The sequence below is a fragment of the Mustela putorius genome, unplaced genomic scaffold (assembly GCF_011764305.1).
Source record: "Mustela putorius furo isolate JIRA1106 unplaced genomic scaffold, ASM1176430v1.1 tig00003869_pilon_pilon_pilon, whole genome shotgun sequence".
Classification (NCBI taxonomy): Eukaryota; Metazoa; Chordata; class Mammalia; order Carnivora; family Mustelidae; genus Mustela; species Mustela putorius.
In genome coordinates, this window is record NW_025422021.1 from 3,908,892 (window position 1) to 3,933,490 (window position 24,599).

The 24,599-nt window shown below is 42.7% G+C and overlaps 1 protein-coding gene across 2 annotated transcripts in view; it reads left to right on the plus strand.

The window, feature by feature from the left end:
- The window catches only part of TTN (titin), a 275,309-nt gene that overhangs the window by 219,210 nt on the left and 31,500 nt on the right, over nt 1-24,599 (plus strand). For both annotated transcript variants that reach the window (XM_045066923.1, XM_045066924.1), the window contains 14 exons: nt 59-364; nt 1,222-1,509; nt 1,602-1,892; nt 1,983-2,270; nt 2,439-3,026; nt 3,118-3,222; nt 3,645-3,842; nt 3,937-4,233; nt 4,325-4,912; nt 5,004-5,306; nt 5,416-22,521; nt 23,109-23,405; nt 23,508-24,095; nt 24,188-24,490. In XM_045066923.1, coding sequence (XP_044922858.1) covers nt 59-364; nt 1,222-1,509; nt 1,602-1,892; nt 1,983-2,270; nt 2,439-3,026; nt 3,118-3,222; nt 3,645-3,842; nt 3,937-4,233; nt 4,325-4,912; nt 5,004-5,306; nt 5,416-22,521; nt 23,109-23,405; nt 23,508-24,095; nt 24,188-24,490 — 21,546 coding nt within the window. The remainder of the gene's footprint in view (nt 1-58; nt 365-1,221; nt 1,510-1,601; nt 1,893-1,982; nt 2,271-2,438; nt 3,027-3,117; nt 3,223-3,644; nt 3,843-3,936; nt 4,234-4,324; nt 4,913-5,003; nt 5,307-5,415; nt 22,522-23,108; nt 23,406-23,507; nt 24,096-24,187; nt 24,491-24,599) is intronic.

Sequence of the window (24,599 nt, forward strand, 5' to 3'; positions counted from 1 at the left end):
AACCCTAAACAACCAGGAATGAGATTTTTAATGAAATTTTTCTGTTATTTATCCTCAGATCCTCCTGGCCCACCAGCATTTCCTAAAGTATACGATACGACCCGTAGCTCCGTGAGTCTATCTTGGGGCAAGCCAGCCTATGACGGTGGTAGCCCTATCATTGGCTACCTTGTTGAAGTAAAACGAGCTGACTCTGATAACTGGGTGAGGTGCAATTTACCAGAGAAGCTGCAGAAAACCCGCTTTGAGGTTACCGGCCTAATGGAAGACACAGAGTATCAGTTCCGTGTATATGCTGTTAATAAGATTGGATACAGCGACCCCAGTGATGTGCCAGACAAACACTGTCCCAAGGACATCTTAAGTGAGTATTACCAGCAGAAATAGAGTTTTCCTCATCAGTCATATTATGAAAGTCAGTACAGAACTCCCTCGGGTAGATTTGTTTATTTATGAGCATTAGAGTTGGTAGCTCTAGGAGTACCTTGTAATGGAGACCTGGGTTGGTACTGCGTGGTATCCTACACAGATCAAATGGAATGCCAGCTGATCTGTGGCTGAAAAGCTTTTCATACTCACATGAGAATTCATATCTTCAAAAGAATATGGAATATAGGATTTTATCCTGAAAACATAGCATTTTTTTAAAACTAAGTAAAGAGCTATTTGTCATTTTAATGTTTTTTTCATCTTCTAATCTACCCCTTTTCATAAGTATGTAATTGTAGACTCTCCATCCTAATTTCCATTTCACCATTTCTTCTATTTTCTTATCTCCCATAACCATTTCTCCCTTTATTTTTAATTACTTGGTGAAATACTTCACCCTCTATGTATTTTTCTTCCCATGATGAAATAAGGAAAGAGAGCCAGAGTGTCACCAGAGAACCTTCACTGAATATAGAAAAGAAAAACAAGAATGCACATGAGCCAAGAATCAGTTGTCTATATTTAATAAAGAGTGAGTTTGAGAGTATGGAAGTTCATGAAAAAAGGAGAAGAGGTAGAGATCCTTCAGGGAAAACTTGGTTTAGCCTACAGGATATCAGAATATAGAAAGATCAAAAATCACTACAGAGTACTGAAATACAGAAGTTTTGAGGATCATACTAAGAATTTTTTAAAGACCTAGAAGTCAGTTCTGGAAAAGAAACATACTTTAGGAGTGATAAGGCTATTCCTCAGAAACACATTTGACCATTAAATTATTACTTCAAACAGTCCCACCTGAGGGAGAACTCGATGCCGATTTGAGGAAAACACTCATATTACGTGCTGGAGTTACAATGAGACTGTATGTACCAGTAAAAGGACGTCCACCTCCAAAGATAACTTGGTCTAAACCAAATGTCAATCTAAGAGAAAGGATTGGACTTGACATAAAATCAACAGACTTTGATACCTTCTTGCGCTGTGAAAATGTGAACAAATATGATGCAGGAAAATATATCTTGACTCTGGAGAACAGCTGTGGTAAAAAGGAATATACCATTGTAGTGAAAGTGCTGGGTAAGTCGATTTGAAAAAAACAATCATATGTTAAAAATGTAGTCTATGTATTTTTTACATATTCATTTCTTATTTACCCACGATTTGTCCAGATACTCCCGGGCCACCTGTCAATGTCACTGTTAAGGAAATATCCAAAGATTCTGCTTATATTACCTGGGATCCTCCTATTATTGATGGCGGAAGTCCCATCATCAACTATGTGGTGGAAAAACGTGATGCAGAGAGGAAGTCCTGGTCTACAGTGACAACTGAGTGCCCAAAAACTAGCTTCAGAGTATCTAACTTGGAGGAGGGAAAATCCTACTTCTTCAGAGTGTTTGCTGAAAATGAGTATGGCATCGGGGATCCTGGGGAAACACGTGATGCTGTCAAAGCTTCCCGTAAGCAAATGACCTACTATCCCACCACTTTGAGTGACCTCTGACCTTGCTTATCTTGAGCTAAGTCTTATCATTTCTTCTTTGCTTTAGAAACCCCTGGACCAGTTGTGGACCTGAAAGTGCTATCTGTAACTAAGTCGTCTTGTAGCATAGGCTGGAAAAAGCCTCGCAGTGATGGTGGCAGCCGAATTACCGGATATGTAGTAGATTTCCTGACTGAAGACAATAAGTGGCAACGTGTTATGAAATCAATGAATTTACAGTACTCTGCAAAAGATCTGATTGAAGGCAAGGAATATACCTTCAGAGTGAGTGCTGAGAATGAAAACGGAGAAGGAACCCCAAGTGAAATCACTGCTGTGGCAAAGGATGATGTTGGTAAGCCTTTAGTCATGCATCTTCATTTTCCCTTTATTGTCCTCAAAAGTGCACTCTTGAGCCCTACTTACTGGCTTTTCTGAAAATCCTTTAAAATTTATAATGATCTGAAAAAAATCAATTGTGGGGTCTGAAAAATGACAATAATTTATCTCTGCTATTTTACAGTGGCTCCTGACCTTGACTTAAAGGACATACCTGATTTGTGCTACTTGGCTAAAGAAAACAGCAACTTCCGTCTTAAGATCCCCATAAAAGGCAAGCCAGCTCCATCGGTATCCTGGAAGAAAGGGGAAGATCCTCTACCAACTGACACAAGGGTCAGTGTTGAGTCAACTGCAGTTAACACAACTCTTGTGGTATATGATTGCCAAAAATCTGATGCTGGAAAATACACAATCACACTGAAGAACGTTGCCGGCACCAAGGAAGGAACTCTCTCTATAAAAGTTGTTGGCAAGCCTGGCATCCCCACAGGACCAATCAAATTTGATGAAGTCACAGCAGAAGCCATGACCTTAAAGTGGGGTCCTCCAAAGGATGACGGAGGTTCTGAAATCACCAACTATATCCTAGAGAAGAGAGATTCTGTAAACAACAAGTGGGTGACATGTGCCTCAGCTGTCCAGAAAACCACCTTCAGAGTAACCAGACTTCATGAGGGCATGGAATACACCTTCAGGGTCAGTGCCGAAAATAAATATGGTGTAGGTGAAGGCCTGAAATCAGAGCCAATTGTTGCTAAACATCCATTTGGTAAGTGTCTCAGAGTCAGAAAACACAGAGCAAAACATGTTTTTGAGAAAAGTTCCCTATTATAAATCTTGCATCATCTACTTTTTCCTAGATGTGCCTGATGCTCCCCCACCACCCAATATCGTGGATGTCAGACACGATTCGGTATCTCTAACTTGGACTGACCCCAGGAAAACTGGTGGCTCTCCCATTACAGGTATTTCATTTGCTCTTCTCCTGTAGCTTTTACATTAATGTTTCTTCCAAATTGTCCTCCCTGAAAAACAAGCTGAATGGATGGTCCTTTGTTATAGCATGATCTGCAAATACAGTAATTGTTTTTTCCTTTCAGTACATTAAGCATTAGTTAACACTTGATTTCAATGAGAAATCTCCTAATAGTTAAAGGCTTTCATAGTGATTTTTTTAAGTTGGAATTTTTCAACAGAAGGTGCAATAAATACACAGAAACCAAGAGGGGGAAAAAAGTGCCTAGAAATAAGAGTATAGCCCAGCAAGAATGACTATTTATTCCATATTATGTCCACATATAAACCATTTGGCCAAAAACGTGTACTTAAAAATCAGTATTTTCTACCTGAATTGACAAATTCACTGGGTCTTTTCTTTTTTTTGTAGGGTATCATATTGAGTTCAAGGAGAGAAACAGCCTTTTGTGGAAGAGAGCTAACAAGACTCCTATTAGGATGAAAGACTTCAAAGTGACAGGATTAACCGAAGGTCTTGAGTACGAATTCCGAGTCATGGCAATCAATTTAGCAGGAGTCGGCAAGCCAAGCCTGCCGTCAGAGCCTGTTGTGGCACTTGATCCAATTGGTAAGTCATTATACAAAGGAAAGCCCAGGTGTGTTTTCTGCATGAAAAAAAAAAATTGGTATTCGACTGGCTTTTTTTTTTTGCTTTGCTTTAGATCCTCCTGGCAAACCTGAGGTTATTAATGTAACAAGGAATTCAGTGACCCTCATTTGGACTGAACCCAAATATGATGGTGGTCATAAGTTGACTGGATATATAGTGGAGAAGCGCGATCTACCCTCTAAATCTTGGACGAAAGCCAACCATGTTAATGTCCCAGATTGTGCCTTTACTGTAACTGACCTCATTGAAGGTGGAAAATACGAATTCAGAGTTAGAGCGAAGAACACAGCAGGTGCTATCAGTGCTCCATCAGAAAGTACAGGAACCATTATTTGCAAGGATGAATATGGTGGGTCTAATTTTACTTTTTATGCACATAAAAAATCGCAAATTAAGCCTCCTTTCTTTGCTGATTAAAATGTTTTTTTTTTTCTTTGCAGAGGCACCAACCATTGTCCTTGATCCCACAATAAAAGATGGGCTGACAATTAAGGCAGGAGATACCATTGTTTTGAGTGCCATTAGCATTCTTGGCAAGCCCCTTCCAAAGTCGAGTTGGTCTAGGGCAGGAAAAGACATGAGACCATCAGATATTGTTCAGATATCCTCAACCCCAACATCTTCCATGCTTACTGTCAAGTATGCCACTAGAAAAGATGCTGGTGAATATACCATTACTGCTACCAATCCTTTTGGCACAAAGGAGGAACACGTGAAGGTAACAGTCCTCGACGTACCTGGTCCCCCAGGTCCCATTGAAATCAGTAATGTTTCTGCTGAAAAAGCAACACTCACATGGACACCTCCATTGGAGGATGGCGGCTCACCAATAAAGTCCTATGTTCTTGAAAAGAGAGAAACCAGTCGACTTTTGTGGACAGTGGTTGCTGAAGATATTCAGTCTTGTAGGCATGTGGCCACCAAACTTATCCAAGGAAATGAATACCTCTTCCGGGTCTCAGCTGTAAACCAATATGGGAAAGGAGAACCTGTACAGTCTGAACCTGTCAAAATGGTGGACAGATTTGGTACGTAGAGCATATAAGGGAACTGACATGTTAACATTTGCAGCCTGGTTTATGAAGGCATGGATTTCTCATACATTTGCTTTCTTTTCAGGTCCTCCTGGCCCTCCTGGAAAACCCGAAATATCAAATGTCACTAAAAACACTGCCACCGTCAGTTGGAAAAGACCAGTGGATGACGGTGGTAGCGAAATCACAGGATATCATGTTGAAAGGAGAGAGAAGAAAAGCTTGCGATGGGTGAGAGCAACAAAGACGCCAGTTTCAGATCTGAGATGCAAAGTAACAGGACTGCAAGAAGGAAACACCTACGAATTCCGTGTCAGCGCAGAAAACAAAGCAGGAATTGGTCCACCCAGTGATGCTTCAAAACCTGTTCTGATGAAAGACGTAGCATGTTAGTATTTTTTTTTAACACCACTCATTTGATAATGCCACTATTTTAGCAAAGTTATCCAAAAGCCAAACTCCTAACGTACACTTTCGTGTCTTTGCTTCTGTTTCAGATCCCCCAGGCCCACCTTCAAATGCACATGTCACTGATACTACCAAAAAATCTGCCTCTTTAGCATGGGGCAAGCCTCACTATGATGGAGGACTTGAAATCACTGGCTATATTGTAGAGCATCAAAAAGTAGGAGATGAGGCCTGGATAAAAGATACAACAGGAACTGGTCTCCGAATCACTCAGTTCGTTGTCCCTGATCTTCAGACTAAAGAAAAATACAATTTTAGAATCAGAGCCATCAATGATGCAGGTATTGGGGAGCCAGCAATGATTCCAGATATTGAAATTGTAGAACGGGAAATGGCTCCTGATTTTGAACTAGATGCTGAGCTTCGAAGAACACTTGTTGTTAGAGCAGGACTCAGTATTAGAATATTTGTGCCAATTAAAGGTCGCCCTGCTCCTGAAGTGACATGGACTAAAGACGACATCAACCTTAAAAACCGAGCTAACATTGAAAACACAGAGTCCTTTACTCTTCTGATCATACCGGAATGTAACAGATACGACACTGGTAAATTTGTCATGACCATTGAGAACCCTGCTGGGAAGAAAAGTGGCTTTGTTAATGTCAGAGTCTTGGATACCCCAGGACCTGTCCTTAACCTGAGGCCTACAGACATCACAAAGGACAGTGTCACCCTCCACTGGGACCTCCCTCTGATAGATGGGGGTTCCCGTATAACAAACTACATTGTGGAGAAACGAGAAGCAACACGGAAGTCTTACTCCACTGTTACCACCAAGTGCCATAAGTGCACATATAAAGTTACTGGTTTGTCAGAAGGATGCGAATACTTCTTCAGAGTGATGGCGGAAAACGAATATGGAATCGGTGAGCCAGCAGAAACAACAGAACCTGTGAAAGCCTCTGAAGCACCGTCACCACCAGACAGTCTGAACATCATGGACATAACTAAAAGCACAGTCAGCCTGGCGTGGCCTAAACCAAAGCACGATGGTGGCAGTAAGATCACTGGCTATGTGATCGAAGCCCAAAGAAAAGGCTCTGACCAGTGGACCCACATCAGCACCGTGAAGGGGTTAGAATGCGTGGTGAAGAATCTAACCGAAGGGGAAGAATACACATTCCAAGTGATGGCGGTGAACAGTGCGGGAAGAAGCGCCCCCAGAGAAAGCAGACCCGTCATTGTCAAGGAGCAGACAGCGCTTCCCGAGTTGGATCTTCGTGGCATTTATCAGAAATTAGTCATCGCCAGAGCCGGTGAGAACATCAAAGTGGAAATTCCAGTGCTTGGTCGGCCAAAGCCCACCGTTACGTGGAAAAAAGGAGACCAGATTCTTAAACAGACACAGAGAGTTAATTTTGAAAATACAGCCACTTCAACCATCTTAAATATCAATGAGTGTGTAAGAAGTGATAGTGGACCCTATCCATTAACGGCAAGGAACATTGTAGGAGAGGTTGGTGATGTCATCACCATTCAAGTCCATGACATCCCAGGGCCTCCTACTGGACCAATCAAATTCGATGAAGTTTCATCTGATTTTGTAACCTTCTCTTGGGACCCACCTGAGAACGATGGAGGTGTACCCATAAGCAACTATGTAGTAGAAATGCGACAGACTGACAGTACTACATGGGTTGAGTTAGCAACCACTGTCATTCGCACTACCTATAAAGCCACTCGCCTTACTACTGGAGTAGAGTATCAATTCCGGGTAAAAGCTCAAAATAGATACGGAGTTGGACCAGGCATCACATCCACATCTGTAGTTGCCAACTATCCATTTAAGGTTCCTGGGCCTCCTGGGACCCCTCAGGTGACTGCAGTTACCAAGGATTCAATGACAATTAGCTGGAATGAGCCTCTTTCTGACGGCGGAAGCCCCATTTTAGGATACCACATTGAAAGAAAAGAACGAAATGGTATTCTCTGGCAGACTGTGAGCAAAGCATTAGTACCAGGCAACATTTTCAAATCAAGTGGACTTACAGATGGTATTGCTTATGAATTCCGAGTGATTGCAGAAAACTTGGCTGGCAAAAGCAAGCCAAGCAAGCCATCTGAACCCATGCTTGCCTTAGATCCCATAGACCCACCTGGGAAACCAGTTCCTCTAAATATTACTAGACACACAGTGACACTTAAATGGGCTAAGCCTGAATACACTGGAGGCTTTAAAATTACCAGTTATATAGTTGAAAAGAGAGACCTTCCCAATGGACGGTGGCTGAAGGCCAACTTCAGCAACATTCTGGAGAATGAATTTACAGTCAGTGGCCTAACAGAAGACGCTGCCTATGAATTCCGAGTGATTGCCAAAAATGCTGCTGGTGCTATTAGTCCACCGTCTGAGCCATCAGATGCCATCACGTGCAGGGATGACATTGAAGCACCAAGGATAATGGTGGATGTTAAATTTAAAGACACAGTAATATTGAAAGCAGGCGAAGCATTCAAGCTAGAAGCTGATGTTTCAGGCCGCCCACCACCAACAATGGAATGGACCAAAGATGGAAAGGAGCTTGAAGGCACAGCAAAGTTAGAAATAAGAATTGCAGATTTCTCTACTTACCTGATAAACAAGGATTCATCAAGGAGGGACAGTGGTGCCTATATCCTTACAGCAACAAATCCTGGTGGGTTTGCTAAACACATTTTCAATGTCAAAGTTCTTGATAGACCAGGCCCACCCGAAGGACCTTTAGCTGTCTCTGAAGTGACAGCAGAAAAATGTGTATTGTCATGGCTGCCTCCACTGGATGACGGAGGTGCCAAAATTGATCACTATATAGTTCAGAAACGTGAAACCAGCAGATTGGCATGGACAAATGTAGCCTCAGAAGTCCAAGTGACAAAACTAAAGGTCACTAAACTTTTGAAAGGCAATGAATACATATTCCGCGTCATGGCTGTAAATAAATATGGAGTTGGAGAGCCACTGGAATCAGAGCCTATGGTAGCAGTTAATCCTTATGGACCCCCTGATCCACCCAAAAACCCTGAAGTTACAGCTATTACTAAAGATTCAATGGTTGTCTGCTGGGGACATCCTGACTCTGATGGTGGAAGTGAAATCATCAATTATATCGTAGAACGGCGTGATAAAGCTGGGCAGCGCTGGGTGAAATGCAACAAGAAAACTCTTACTGATTTAAGATATAAAGTATCTGGACTGACAGAAGGACATGAATATGAGTTCAGGATTATGGCTGAAAATGCTGCTGGAATTAGCGCACCAAGTTCTACCAGTCCATTTTATAAAGCTTGTGACGCTGTGTTTAAGCCCGGCCCACCAGGTAACCCGCGTGTTCTCGATACGAGCAGATCATCCATCTCCATTGCTTGGAATAAACCTATCTACGATGGCGGTTCAGAAATCACTGGGTACATTGTTGAGATTGCCCTGCCAGAGGAAGATGAATGGCAGATTGTCACTCCACCCGCTGGGCTCAAGGCAACCTCTTACACCATCACCAACCTCATAGAGAATCAAGAATATAAAATCCGCATCTATGCTGTGAATTCTGAAGGAATGGGAGAACCTGCACTTGTTCCTGGAACTCCAAAGGCTGAAGAAAGGATGCTTCCTCCAGAGATTGAACTGGATGCTGACCTGCGCAAAGTTGTTACCATAAGAGCTTGTTGCACCCTGCGACTTTTTGTTCCGATCAAAGGCAGGCCTGCACCTGAGGTGAAGTGGACTCGAGAACATGGAGAATCCTTAGATAAAGCTAGCATTGAATCCACAAGCTCTTACACCCTGCTCATCGTTGGAAATGTAAACAGATTCGACAGTGGCAAATACATACTAACTGTAGAAAACAGCTCAGGCAGCAAGTCTGCATTTGTCAATGTTAGAGTACTAGATACACCAGGCCCTCCACAGGATCTCAAGATAAAGGAGGTCACTAAGTCATCGGTCACACTGACATGGGAGCCTCCTCTCCTTGACGGAGGTTCAAAAATAAAGAACTATATTGTTGAAAAGAGGGAATCAACAAGAAAAGCATATTCAACGGTTGCAACAAATTGCCACAAGACGTCCTGGAAGGTAGACCAGCTTCAAGAAGGGTGTAGTTACTATTTCAGGGTTCTTGCTGAAAATGAATACGGCATTGGGCTGCCGGCCGAAACTGCAGAGTCTGTGAAAGCATCAGAACGACCCCTTCCTCCAGGAAAAATAACTTTGGTGGATGTCACCAGAAACAGCGTGTCCCTCTCTTGGGAAAAACCAGAGCATGATGGAGGCAGCCGAATTCTAGGCTACATTGTTGAGATGCAGAGCAAGGGTAGTGACAAATGGGCCACGTGTGCCACAGTCAAAGTCACTGAAGCCACCATAACCGGATTAATTCAGGGTGAAGAATACTCTTTCCGTGTTTCAGCTCAGAATGAAAAGGGCATCAGCGATCCTAGACAACTGAGTGTGCCAGTAATTGCCAAAGATCTTGTTATTCCACCAGCCTTCAAACTCTTGTTCAATACTTTCACTGTACTGGCAGGCGAAGACCTAAAAGTTGACGTTCCATTCATTGGACGTCCTAAACCTGCTGTCACCTGGCATAAAGATGATATACCACTGAAGCAGACAACTAGAGTAAATGCGGAGAGCACAGAAAATAATTCACTACTGACAATAAAGGAAGCCTGCCGAGAAGATGTTGGACATTACACAGTTAAACTGACTAACTCGGCTGGTGAAGCTACTGAAACTTTGAACATTATTGTTCTTGACAAACCAGGGCCTCCAACTGGACCAGTTAAAATGGAGGAAGTGACATCTGATAGTATTACTCTTTCCTGGGGCCCACCTAAGTACGATGGTGGGAGTTCTATCAATAATTACATTGTAGAAAAACGGGACACTTCCACAACCACCTGGCAGATTGTGTCAGCGACTGTTGCAAGGACAACAATAAAGGCTTGCAGATTAAAGACTGGATGTGAATATCAGTTTAGGATTGCAGCTGAAAACAGATATGGAAAGAGCACCTACCTCAATTCAGAGCCTGTTATAGCCCAGTATCCTTTCAAAGTTCCTGGTCCTCCTGGCACACCATTCGTAACGCTCTCCTCCAAGGACAGCATGGAAGTACATTGGAATGAACCAGTTAGTGATGGAGGTAGCAAAGTCATTGGCTATCACCTGGAACGCAAGGAAAGAAATAGTATCCTCTGGGTGAAGTTGAATAAAACACCCATCCCTCAAACCAAGTTTAAAACAACTGGCCTCGACGAAGGTATTGAATATGAGTTTAGAGTCTCTGCAGAGAACATCATGGGCATCGGCAAGCCAAGTAAGGTGTCAGAATGTTACATGGCTCGTGACCCCTGTGATCCACCAGGGCGGCCAGAGGCGATTATTGTCACACGAAATTCTGTGACTCTCCAGTGGAAGAAACCCACTTACGATGGTGGAAGCAAGATCACTGGCTATATTGTAGAGAAGAAAGAACTGCCTGAGGGCCGCTGGATGAAAGCCAGTTTTACGAATGTCATTGACACTCAGTTTGAAGTAACTGGCCTAGTTGAAGATCATAGATATGAGTTCCGGGTTATAGCTCGAAATGCTGCAGGAGTGTTTAGTGAGCCTTCAGAAAGCACAGGAGCAATAACAGCAAGAGACGAGGTAGAGCCACCACGAATAAGTATGGATCCAAAATACAAAGACACAATTGTGGTTCATGCTGGTGAGTCGTTCAAGATTGATGCAGATGTTCATGGCAAACCAATACCGACCATTCAGTGGGTAAAAGGTGACCAGGAGCTTTCAAATACAGCTCGATTAGAAATAAAGAGCACTGACTTTGCCACCAGTCTCAGTGTAAAGGATGCAGCACGCACCGACAGTGGAAATTACATACTGAAGGCCCAAAATGTTGCAGGGGAGAGATCAGTTACTGTGAATGTCAAAGTTCTTGATAGACCAGGACCACCGGAGGGACCTGTTCTCATATCAGGAGTGACAGCAGAAAAATGCACACTAGCTTGGAAACCCCCACTACAGGATGGTGGGAGTGACATCATAAATTATATTGTGGAGAGGAGAGAAACCAGCCGCTTAGTTTGGACTCTGGTTGATGCCAATGTGCAAACTCTCAGCTGCAAGGTTACTAAGCTTCTCGAAGGCAATGAATATATCTTCCGTATAATGGCTGTCAACAAATACGGTGTTGGTGAACCTCTTGAATCTGAGCCAGTGATTGCCAAGAATCCATTCGTAGTGCCAGATGCACCAAAGGCTCCAGAAATCACAACAGTGACCAAGGACTCAATGATCGTTGTATGGGAAAGACCAGCATCTGATGGTGGCAGTGAAATTCTTGGATATGTTCTCGAAAAACGGGATAAGGAGGGCATTAGATGGACAAGATGCCACAAACGCCTTATTGGGGAACTGCGCTTGAGAGTAACTGGGCTCCTAGAAAACCACAATTATGAATTCAGAGTCTCAGCCGAGAATGCTGCTGGACTTAGTGAGCCAAGCCCACCTTCTGCTTACCAAAAGGCTTGTGATCCTATTTATAAACCGGGACCTCCAAACAACCCCAAAGTCACAGATATTACCAGATCTTCTGTCTTCCTTTCTTGGAGCAAACCAATATATGATGGTGGCTGTGAAATCCAAGGCTACATTGTTGAAAAATGTGACGTGAGTGTTGGTGAATGGACCATGTGCACTCCACCAACTGGAATCAATAAAACAAATATAGAAGTAGAAAAGCTGTTGGAAAAGCATGAATACAATTTCCGTATCTGTGCTATTAATAAAGCCGGAGTTGGAGAACATGCTGATGTCCCTGGACCTGTTGTAGTTGAAGAAAAATTAGAAGCACCAGATATTGAACTTGACCTAGAACTGAGGAAAATTATAAATATAAGGGCCGGTGGCTCCTTAAGGCTCTTTGTTCCTATTAAAGGCCGTCCTACACCAGAAGTGAAATGGGGGAAGATGGATGGTGAAATCCGAGATGCAGCTATAATTGATGTCACTAGCAGTTTCACCTCTCTTGTTCTTGACAATGTCAACCGATACGATAGTGGAAAATACACTCTTACTTTAGAAAACAGCAGTGGAACAAAGTCTGCCTTTGTTACCGTGAGAGTCCTGGACACACCAAGTCCGCCTGTTAACCTGAAAGTCACAGAAATCACTAAGGACTCGGTATCAATTACATGGGAACCTCCTCTATTGGATGGAGGATCCAAAATAAAAAATTACATTGTTGAGAAACGTGAGGCCACAAGAAAATCATATGCTGCGGTGGTAACAAACTGCCATAAGAATTCTTGGAAGATTGATCAACTCCAAGAAGGCAGCAGTTACTACTTTAGAGTCACAGCTGAGAACGAGTATGGTATCGGCCTTCCTGCCCACACTGCTGATCCTATTAAGGTTGCAGAAGTCCCACAACCTCCAGGAAAAATAACTGTGGATGATGTCACCAGAAACAGTGTCTCCTTGAGTTGGACAAAGCCGGAACATGACGGTGGCAGTAAAATCATTCAGTATATTGTGGAAATGCAAGCTAAACACAGCGAGAAATGGTCAGAGTGTGCTCGAGTCAAGTCCCTTGAAGCAGTAATTACTAACCTAACTCAGGGAGAAGAGTATCTCTTTAGAGTTGTTGCCGTAAATGAAAAGGGAAGAAGTGATCCTAGGTCGCTTGCAGTTCCAATAGTTGCCAAAGATCTGGTCATTGAGCCAGATGTAAGACCTGCCTTCAACAATTACAGTGTACAGGTCGGCCAAGATTTGAAAATAGAAGTGCCAATTTCTGGACGTCCTAAGCCAACCATTACCTGGACTAAAGATGGTCTTCCACTGAAGCAGACCACAAGAGTCAATGTTACCGATTCACTTGACCTCACAGTACTCAGCATTAAAGAAACTAATAAGGATGATGGTGGACATTATGGAATCACAGCGGCTAACGTTGTAGGTCAGAAAACAGCATCCATTGAAATTATAACTCTAGATAAACCTGATCCTCCAAAAGGACCTGTTAAATTTGATGAAGTCAGTGCTGAAAGTATTACATTATCTTGGAATCCCCCATTATATACAGGGGGCTGCCAGATCACCAACTACATTGTTCAGAAAAGAGACACAACCACCACAGTATGGGATACTGTTTCTGCTACTGTTGCCAGAACCACACTGAAAGTGACCAAATTGAAAACTGGTACAGAATACCAATTCAGAATATTTGCTGAAAACAGATATGGACAAAGTTTTGCCTTGGAGTCTGATCCAATTGTAGCTCAATATCCCTACAAAGAACCAGGCCCTCCAGGCACCCCATTTGTCACAGCCATTTCCAAGGACTCCATGGTTGTTCAGTGGCATGAACCAATCAATAATGGTGGAAGCCCAGTCATAGGTTACCACCTTGAAAAAAAGGAAAGAAATAGTATTTTGTGGACAAAAGTCAACAAAACTATTATTCATGACACTCAATTTAAAGCAGTCAATCTAGAAGAGGGCATTGAATATGAATTCAGAGTTTATGCTGAAAATATTGTTGGTGTAGGTAAAGCAAGCAAGAATTCCGAATGCTATGTAGCCAGAGATCCCTGTGACCCACCAGGAACGCCAGAAGCAATAATGGTTAAAAGAAATGAGATCACTTTACAGTGGACCAAACCTGTTTATGATGGTGGAAGTATGATTACAGGTTACATTGTAGAGAAACGTGATTTGCCTGAAGGTCGCTGGATGAAAGCCAGCTTTACAAATGTCATTGAAACTCAATTTACCGTGTCTGGTCTTACTGAAGACCAAAGATACGAGTTCAGAGTCATTGCAAAGAATGCGGCTGGTGTAATAAGTAAACCCTCCGACAGTACCGGACCAATAACTGCCAGGGATGAGGTTGAACTTCCCAGAATTTCAATGGATCCGAAATTCAGAGACACAATTGTGGTGAATGCTGGAGAAACGTTCAGGCTTGAGGCTGATGTCCACGGAAAGCCCCTACCAACCATCGAGTGGTTACGAGGAGATAAGGAAATTGAAGAGTCTGCCAGATGTGAAATAAAGAACACAGATTTCAAGGCTTTACTTATTGTAAAGGATGCCATTAGGATTGATGGTGGACAGTATATTTTAAGAGCTTCCAATGTTGCAGGTTCCAAGTCATTCCCAGTAAACGTAAAAGTGTTGGATAGACCAGGACCTCCAGAAGGGCCAGTCCAGGTTACTGGAGTCACTGCTGAAAAATGCACTTTAACATGGTCTCCACCACTTCAAGATGGTGGCAGTGATATTTCTCATTATGTTGTTGAAAAGAGAGAAACGAGTCGACTTGCCTGGACTGTTGTTGCTTCAGAAGTTGTGACCAATTCTCTGAAAGTTACCAAACTCTTAGAAGGGAATGAATATATTTTCCGCATAATGGCTGTAAACAAATACGGTGTTGGAGAGCCTTTGGAATCTGCACCAGTACTAATGAAAAATCCGTTTGTGCTTCCTGGACCACCAAAAAGCTTGGAAGTCACTAACATTGCCAAGGACTCCATGACTGTCTGTTGGAACCGTCCAGATAGTGACGGTGGAAGTGAGATTATTGGTTACATTGTAGAGAAAAGAGACAGAAGTGGCATAAGGTGGATAAAATGTAATAAACGCCGCATTACAGATTTGCGTCTAAGAGTAACAGGATTAACAGAAGATCATGAGTATGAATTCAGAGTCTCTGCAGAAAATGCTGCTGGAGTTGGGGAACCAAGTCCAGCTACAGTTTACTATAAGGCTTGTGATCCTGTGTTCAAACCTGGCCCACCCACCAATGCACACATTGTAGACACCACTAAAAATTCAATTACACTTGCCTGGGGTAAGCCCATCTATGATGGTGGCAGTGAGATCGTAGGATATGTAGTAGAAATCTGTAAAGCAGATGAAGAAGACTGGCAAATAGTTACTCCACAGACTGGCCTGAAAACCATGCGATTTGAAATCTCAAAACTCGTTGAGCACCAAGAGTATAAAATACGAATCTCTGCCCTCAATAAAGTTGGCGTAGGTGAGGCTGCATCAGTTCCCGGTACCGTGAAACCAGAAGATAAACTTGAAGCACCCGAACTTGACCTTGACTCTGAATTAAGGAAAGGAATAGTTGTAAGGGCTGGTGGATCTGCCAGAATTCACATTCCATTCAAAGGTCGCCCAACACCTGAGATCACTTGGTCTCGAGAGGAAGGTGAATTCACAGATAAGGTCCAAATTGAAAAGGGAGTAAACTATACCCAGCTATCCATAGATAACTGTGATAGAAATGATGCTGGAAAATACATTCTCAAGCTGGAAAACAGCAGCGGATCTAAGTCTGCTTTTGTAACTGTGAAAGTTCTGGACACCCCAGGGCCACCACAAAATCTGGCAGTCAAAGAAGTGAAAAAAGATTCTGTCCTGCTGGCATGGGAGCCACCCATCATTGATGGCGGTTCAAAGGTGAAGAACTATGTTATTGACAAACGTGAGTCAACCAGAAAAGCATATGCTAACGTGAGTAGTAAATGCAACAAAACAAGCTTTAAAGTTGAGAATCTTACAGAAGGAGCCATTTATTACTTTAGAGTTATGGCTGAAAATGAATTTGGAGTTGGTGTTCCAGTGGAAACCGTTGATGCTGTGAAAGCCGCTGAACCTCCTTCCCCACCAGGAAAAGTGACACTCACGGATGTGTCCCAGACCAGTGCATCGCTGATGTGGGAGAAACCTGAACATGATGGTGGCAGCAGAGTCTTGGGTTATGTTGTTGAAATGCAGCCCAAAGGAACAGAAAAATGGAGTGTTGTGGCCGAATCCAAAGTCTGTAATGCCGTGATTACTGGTTTGAGTTCTGGACAAGAGTATCAGTTCCGTGTCAAGGCTTACAATGAGAAAGGAAAAAGTGATCCAAGAGTGCTTGGTGTTCCTGTCATAGCCAAAGATTTGACCATACAGCCTAGCTTTAAGTTACCGTTTAACACATATACTGTCCAAGCTGGAGAAGATCTTAAAATTGAAATTCCAGTTATCGGACGACCAAGACCTAACATTTCATGGGTCAAAGATGGTGAGCCTCTTAAACAGACAACAAGAGTAAATGTTGAAGAAACAGCCACTTCAACAATGCTGCACATTAAAGAAAGTAACAAAGATGACTTTGGAAAATACACTATAACAGCAACAAATAGTGCAGGTACGGCAACAGAAAATCTCAGCATCATTGTTTTGGAAAAGCCTGGACCTCCAGTTGGACCAGTTCGGTTTGACGAAGTTAGTGCAGACTTTGTTGTTATCTCTTGGGAACCTCCAGCCTACACTGGTGGCTGCCAGATAAGCAACTACATTGTAGAAAAGCGAGATACAACTACCACCACTTGGCAGATGGTATCAGCAACAGTTGCAAGAACAACAATTAAAATAACCAAACTGAAAACAGGCACAGAGTACCAGTTTAGAATTTTTGCGGAAAACAGGTATGGAAAGAGCGCCCCTCTGGATTCTAAACCAGTTATCGTACAATATCCATTTAAAGAACCTGGGCCACCTGGAACTCCTTTTGTGACATCCATTTCAAAAGATCAGATGATTGTGCAGTGGCACGAGCCAGTTCATGATGGAGGAAGCAAAGTTATTGGCTACCATCTTGAACAGAAAGAAAAGAACAGCATTCTATGGGTCAAATTAAATAAGACTCCCATTCAAGACACCAAATTCAAAACAACTGGGCTTGATGAAGGCCTTGAGTATGAGTTCAAAGTTTCTGCTGAAAATATCGTTGGCATTGGCAAGCCTAGCAAAGTCTCAGAATGCTTTGTTGCTCGTGATCCATGTGACCCACCCGGTCGCCCTGAAGCCATTGTTATTACAAGAAACAACGTTACACTGAAATGGAAGAAACCTGCCTATGATGGTGGTAGCAAGATAACAGGTTATATTGTAGAAAAGAAAGATCTACCTGATGGCCGCTGGATGAAAGCCAGTTTTACCAATGTGTTAGAAACAGAATTTACAGTGAGTGGACTTGTAGAAGACCAAAGATATGAATTTAGAGTAATTGCAAGAAATGCAGCTGGCAACCTTAGTGAACCATCTGAAAGCACTGGTGCTATTACTGCCAGAGATGAAATTGATGCACCAAATGCCTCACTGGATCCAAAATACAAAGATGTAATCGTCGTTCGTGCAGGAGAGACTTTTGTCCTCGATGCTGATATCCGCGGCAAGCCTATACCTGATATTGTTTGGTCAAAAGATGGCAAAGAGCTTGAAGAAACAACTGCTAGGATGGAAATTAAATCTACTATTCAAAAGACCACTCTTGTTGTCAAAGACTGTATACGTACTGATGGAGGACAGTATATTCTGAAACTCAGCAATGTCGGTGGTACAAAGTCCATACCAATCACTGTAAAGGTACTTGACAGGCCAGGCCCCCCTGAAGGTCCTCTGAAGGTTTCTGGAGTTACTGCTGAGAAATGTTATCTGGCATGGAACCCACCTTTACAGGATGGTGGTGCTAGTATTTCCCATTACATCATCGAAAAGAGAGAAACAAGCAGACTCTCCTGGACCCAGGTTTCAACGGAAGTACAGGCCCTTAACTACAAAGTCACTAAACTTCTTCCTGGTAATGAGTACATTTTCCGCGTCATGGCTGTGAATAAATATGGAATTGGAGAGCCCCTGGAATCTGAGCCTGTTATAGCCTGTAATCCGTATAAGCCACCAGGTCCTCCTTCACCGCCTGAAGCCTCAGCAATCACCAAAGATTCTATGGTAGTAACATGGACACGTCCAGTGGATGATGGAGGTGCCGAAATTGAGGGCTACATTCTTGAAAAACGAGATAAGGAAGGCATTAGATGGACCAAGTGCAACAAGAAAACTCTAACAGATCTCCGATTCAGAGTAACTGGCCTTACTGAAGGTCATTCCTATGAGTTCAGAGTGGCTGCCGAAAATGCAGCTGGTGTGGGTGAACCTAGCGAGCCGTCAGTTTTCTATCGTGCATGTGATGCCTTGTATCCACCAGGTCCACCAAGTAATCCAAAGGTAACAGATACTTCCAGATCTTCTGTCTCCCTGGCATGGAATAAGCCAATTTATGATGGTGGTGCACCTGTTAAGGGCTACGTGGTGGAGGTCAAAGAAGCCTCTGCTGATGAATGGACAACCTGCACTCCACCGACAGGATTACAAGGAAAGCAGTTCACAGTGACCAAGCTTAAAGAAAATACTGAGTATAACTTCCGCATTTGTGCCATCAATTCTGAAGGTGTAGGTGAACCTGCAACCATACCTGGCTCAGTTGTTGCTAAAGAGAGGCTAGAGCCACCAGAAATAGAACTTGATGCTGATCTCAGAAAGGTGGTCGTTCTGCGGGCAAGTACTACTTTACGCTTATTTGTCACAATCAAAGGTCGACCAGAACCTGAAGTTAAATGGGAAAAGGCCGAAGGCACTCTCACAGAGAGGGCCCAGATCGAGGTGACCAGCTCCTACACAATGTTGGTAATTGATAACGTTACCAGATTTGATAGTGGTCGGTATAATCTGACACTAGAAAATAACAGTGGTTCCAAAACAGCCTTCGTTAACGTCAGAGTTCTTGACTCACCAAGCGCCCCTGTGAATTTGAATGTAAGAGAAGTAAAAAAAGACTCGGTGACGCTGTCCTGGGAGCCACCACTTATTGATGGTGGAGCTAAGATTACAAACTACATTGTTGAGAAACGAGAAACTACAAGAAAAGCATATGCTACTGTTACAAACAACTGCACGAAGAACTCTTTTAAAATTGAAAATCTACAAGAAGGATGTTCTTACTACTTCCGAGTCTTGGCTTCCAATGAATATGGGATTGGTTTGCCTGCTGAAACCAGGGAACCTGTTAAAGTTTCTGAACCACCCCTCCCCCCCGGAAGAGTGACTCTTGTTGATGTGACCCGTAACACAGCTACAATTAAGTGGGAGAAGCCAGAAAGTGATGGTGGCAGCAAAATTACTGGCTACGTAGTTGAAATGCAGACTAAAGGGAGTGAAAAATGGAGCACTTGCACACAAGTTAAGGCTCTAGAAGCAACTATATCTGGCTTAACTATGGGAGAAGAGTATACCTTCAGGGTAGCTGCCGTCAATGAAAAAGGAAGAAGTGATCCAAGACAACTCGGAGTGCCAGTAATCGCAAGGGATATTGAAATAAAGCCTTCCGTCGAGCTTCCTTACAATACTTTCAATGTAAAGGCTAGAGACCAACTTAAGATTGATGTTCCATTTAAAGGGAGACCTCAAGCTACTGTAAGCTGGAAAAAGGATGGTCAGATTCTTAAAGAAACCACAAGGGTCAATATTTCTTCTTCAAAGACTGTAACATCACTATCTATCAAGGAAGCTTCCAGGGAAGATGTTGGCACTTATGAATTATGTGTCTCCAACAGCGCTGGATCCATAACAGTTCCTATAACTGTAATTGTCCTTGACAAACCAGGCCCTCCGGGACCTGTTCATATTGATGAGGTTAGTTGTGACAATATAACGATTTCCTGGAATCCTCCAGAATATGACGGTGGCTGCCAAATTAGCAATTATATCGTTGAAAAGAGAGAAACCACTTCTACCACATGGCACATAGTTTCACAGGCAGTTGCAAGAACGTCCATTAAAATAGTTCGTCTGACAACAGGAAGTGAGTATCAGTTCCGTGTTTGTGCAGAAAACCGCTATGGCAAGAGCTCCTACAGTGAATCTAAATCCGTTGTTGCAGAGTATCCATTCAGCCCTCCAGGTCCTCCTGGTACTCCTAAAGTTGTGCATGCCACAAAATCTACCATGCTTGTAAGCTGGCAAGTGCCTGTTAATGATGGAGGAAGTCCAGTAATTGGCTATCACCTTGAATATAAAGAGAGGAGCAGCATTCTTTGGTCAAAAGCAAATAAAATCCTCATCGCTGATACACAAATGAAAGTCTCGGGCCTTGATGAAGGACTGATGTATGAGTATCGTGTATATGCTGAGAACATTGCTGGAATTGGTAAATGCAGTAAGTCTTGTGAACCAGTCCCTGCAAGAGACCCTTGTGACCCTCCTGGACAACCTGAAGTCACAAATATCACCAGAAAATCAGTGTCACTTAAATGGTCTAAACCACATTATGATGGCGGCGCTAAGATCACAGGATATATTATTGAACGTAGAGAACTACCAGATGGCCGGTGGCTGAAGTGCAATTTTACTAACATACAAGAAACATACTTTGAAGTCACCGAACTTACTGAAGATCAGCGTTATGAATTCCGGGTTTTTGCAAGGAATGCAGCTGACTCAGTTAGTGAACCATCTGAATCCACTGGGCCTATTACAGTTAAAGATGACGTTGAGGCTCCAAGAATTATGATGGATGTCAAGTTCCGAGATGTGATTGTTGTCAAAGCTGGAGAGGTCCTTAAGATAAATGCAGACATCGCAGGGCGACCTCTGCCAGTGATTTCCTGGGCCAAGGATGGGGTGGAAATTGAAGAAAGAGCAAGAACAGAAATTGTCTCGACAGACTATAGCACCTCATTAACAGTGAAAGACTGTATCCGACGAGACACTGGGCAGTACGTACTAACACTGAAGAACGTTGCAGGAACTCGGTCTATGGCAGTTAACTGCAAGGTACTTGATAAGCCTGGCCCACCAGCAGGACCGCTTGAAATAAATGGCCTCACAGCTGAGAAATGCTCGCTTTCCTGGGGACCGCCCCAAGAAAATGGTGGTGCAGATATTGACTATTACATCGTAGAAAAGCGTGAAACAAGCCGCCTCGCGTGGACAATATGTGAAGGGGAATTAAGGACAACATCCTGTAAAGTAACCAAGTTACTCAAAGGCAACGAATACATCTTTAGAGTAACGGGTGTTAATAAATATGGTGTTGGTGAGTCCCTGGAGAGCGTGGCAGTAAAGGCACTAGATCCGTTTACTGTTCCAAGTCCACCTACCTCTTTGGAAATTACATCTGTGACCAAAGAGTCCATGACCCTTTGCTGGTCGAGACCGGAGAGTGACGGAGGCAGTGAAATCTCTGGATATATAATTGAAAGAAGAGAGAAAAACAGCCTACGATGGGTACGTGTAAACAAAAAACCAGTTTATGACCTGAGAGTGAAATCAACTGGGCTTCGGGAAGGATGTGAATATGAGTACCGGGTTTACGCAGAAAATGCTGCTGGCCTGAGCCTTCCAAGTGAAACCTCTCCCTTAATTCGGGCAGAAGATCCAGTGTTCTTGCCATCTCCTCCATCCAAACCCAAAATTGTGGACTCAGGCAAGACAAACATAACTATTAGCTGGGTTAAGCCCTTGTTTGATGGTGGGGCCCCAGTAACAGGATACACTGTAGAATATAAGAAATCTGATGAAACTGAGTGGGAGACAGCCATTCAGAACTTAAGAGGCACAGAATATACCATAGGTGGACTAACAACAGGAGCCGAGTATGTTTTCAGAGTAAGATCTGTCAATAAGGTCGGTGCTAGTGATCCCAGCGATAGTACAGATCCCCAGGTAGCAAAAGAAAGAGAAGAAGAACCTGTATTTGATCTTGACAGTGAAATGAAGAAGACCTTGATTGTCAAGGCTGGCACCTCCTTTACCATGACCGTACCTTTCCGGGGAAGACCAGCACCTAGTGTCATGTGGAGTAAGCCAGACAGTGACCTCCGTGCTAGAGCTTATATTGATTCCACAGACTCTCGTACGTCACTTACTATCGAAAATGCGAACAGAAATGATTCTGGAAAATACACGTTAACAATTCAGAATATTGTGAATGCTGCTTCACTGACCTTAGTTGTCAAAGTTTTAGATTCTCCTGGTCCTCCAACCAATATCACTGTACATGATATAACCAAAGAGTCTGCAGTGTTATCCTGGGATGTTCCTGAAAATGATGGCGGAGCACCAGTGAAGAATTACCACATAGAAAAACGTGAGGCCAGTAAGAAAGCATGGGTCTCTGTGACCAACAATTGTAACCGCCTCTCCTACAAAATCACCAACTTACAAGAAGGAGCGATTTACTACTTCCGAGTATCTGGAGAGAATGAGTTTGGTGTTGGTGTACCAGCTGAAACAAAGGAAGGAGTAAAAATAACAGGTATGCTTTAAGAACAAAGAACACTTATATATATCTGTATTAATTTTCTTAGAATACTGTGAATCATTCTAATTAGTCTCACTTAATTTAAAATGCTTTTGCTTCACACCTCAAATAATTCATACTGTAGCATGACATGAAATCTCTAATAGAGGAAGTTCTTTGCTGATTAAAAAAATGTGGAAATTTACAAAGCTAGAAGTAGATCATATATATTGAATTTAAATATAACTGAATTTGACTTCACATATATATGGCATGTGTGCAGAAACTGTATTATGAAGATTGTTCATCTTATTCCTCACTTTTATACCCAGGATAAATTTGAGATAAATTTTACTATTTAATCTAGTCACTCGACACTTCATTTGAATTTGGATACTACCACATACTATGACATGTAATGACAAAGCTTGGGGTAGCTTCGCTTGGCTCAGAACCCAAACTTGTTATATAAAAAGTAAGACAGACTCAAATCAGAGGAAGAATGTGGGCTTCATTTAAAAGTTTTCTTTGACAATGCAGAAAGAACACATGGGGAAAAAATGTTGTAATAATCCCTTTTTTCTGGTGTTTTACTTTCTTAGAAAAACCAAGCCCACCGGAAAAACTTGGAGTAACAGGTGTATCCAGAGATAGTGTTTCCCTGACCTGGCTGAAGCCAGAACACGATGGTGGAAGCAGGATTGTACACTATGTTGTTGAAGCACTAGAAAAGGGACAGAAAAATTGGGTGAGATGTGCGGTGGTCAAGTCAACCCATCATATTGTTTCTGGTCTGAGAGAGAACTCTGAATACTTTTTCCGGGTGTCTGCTGAAAATCAAGCTGGTCTGAGCGACCCAAGAGAGCTTCTGCTTCCTGTTCTTATTAAGGAACAACTAGGTATGTCTAATTTTACGTAGAAGCAAAATTTCAGATGGTTTTTGTTGATTTCATTTTTAGAGACCCTTTTTCACCTTCATCTACTGTATGCTTATTTTTCAGAACCACCTGAAATTGATATGAAGAATTTCCCAAGTCATACTGTATACGTGAGAGCTGGTTCAAACCTTAAAGTTGATATTCCAATTTCTGGAAAACCACTGCCCAAAGTGACCTTATCAAAAGATGGTGTCCCCCTAAAGGCAACCATGAGATTTAATACTGAAGTTACTGCTGAGAACCTGACCATCAATCTCAAAGAAAGCGTTACCACTGATGCTGGAAGATACGAGATCACTGCTGCCAACTCCAGTGGAACAACCAAAGCTTTCCTTAACATCATTGTACTGGACAGGCCTGGTCCCCCAACTGGCCCTGTTGTTATTAGCAATATAACAGAAGAAAGTGTGACTCTCAAATGGGAGCCACCAAAGTATGATGGTGGAAGTCAAGTTACTAATTACATTGTACTCAAGAGAGAGACAAGTACGGCAGTATGGACTGAAGTGTCTACAACAGTTGCAAGGACCACGATTAAAATCATGAAGCTGACCACAGGAGAAGAATACCAATTCCGCATCAAGGCAGAAAATCGCTTCGGCATCAGCGATCACATAGATTCAGCGTGTGTGCTTGTCAAACTACCATACAGTAAGTTGCAAACTTTTTAAGGATCCCAGGTTTTTATTTACAAAAATATTTTAAGTGTCTGTATTAACCTAAGGGATTTTTCTCTTCTGTAGCAACACCTGGACCACCATCTACACCATGGGTCACTAATGTTACTCGAGAAAGCATCACCGTGGGCTGGCATGAACCAGTGTCCAATGGAGGCAGTCCAGTTATTGGCTATCACCTGGAAATGAAAGACAGAAACAGTATTTTATGGCAAAAAGCCAACAAATTGGTCATCCGCACAACTCATTTCAAAGTCACAACAATCAGTGCTGGACTTATTTATGAATTCAGAGTATATGCAGAAAATGCTGCTGGTATTGGAAAACCCAGCCATCCTTCTGAGCCAGTCCTAGCCATTGATGCCTGTGGTATGTATTTTTCATGGGGAGGAGGATTCAGACTACTTAAAAATGCAACTCTTATTTCTGCAAAGCAAAATAATGTTGACGCAAGTTCCACTGACTTGCCTTCTCTTCT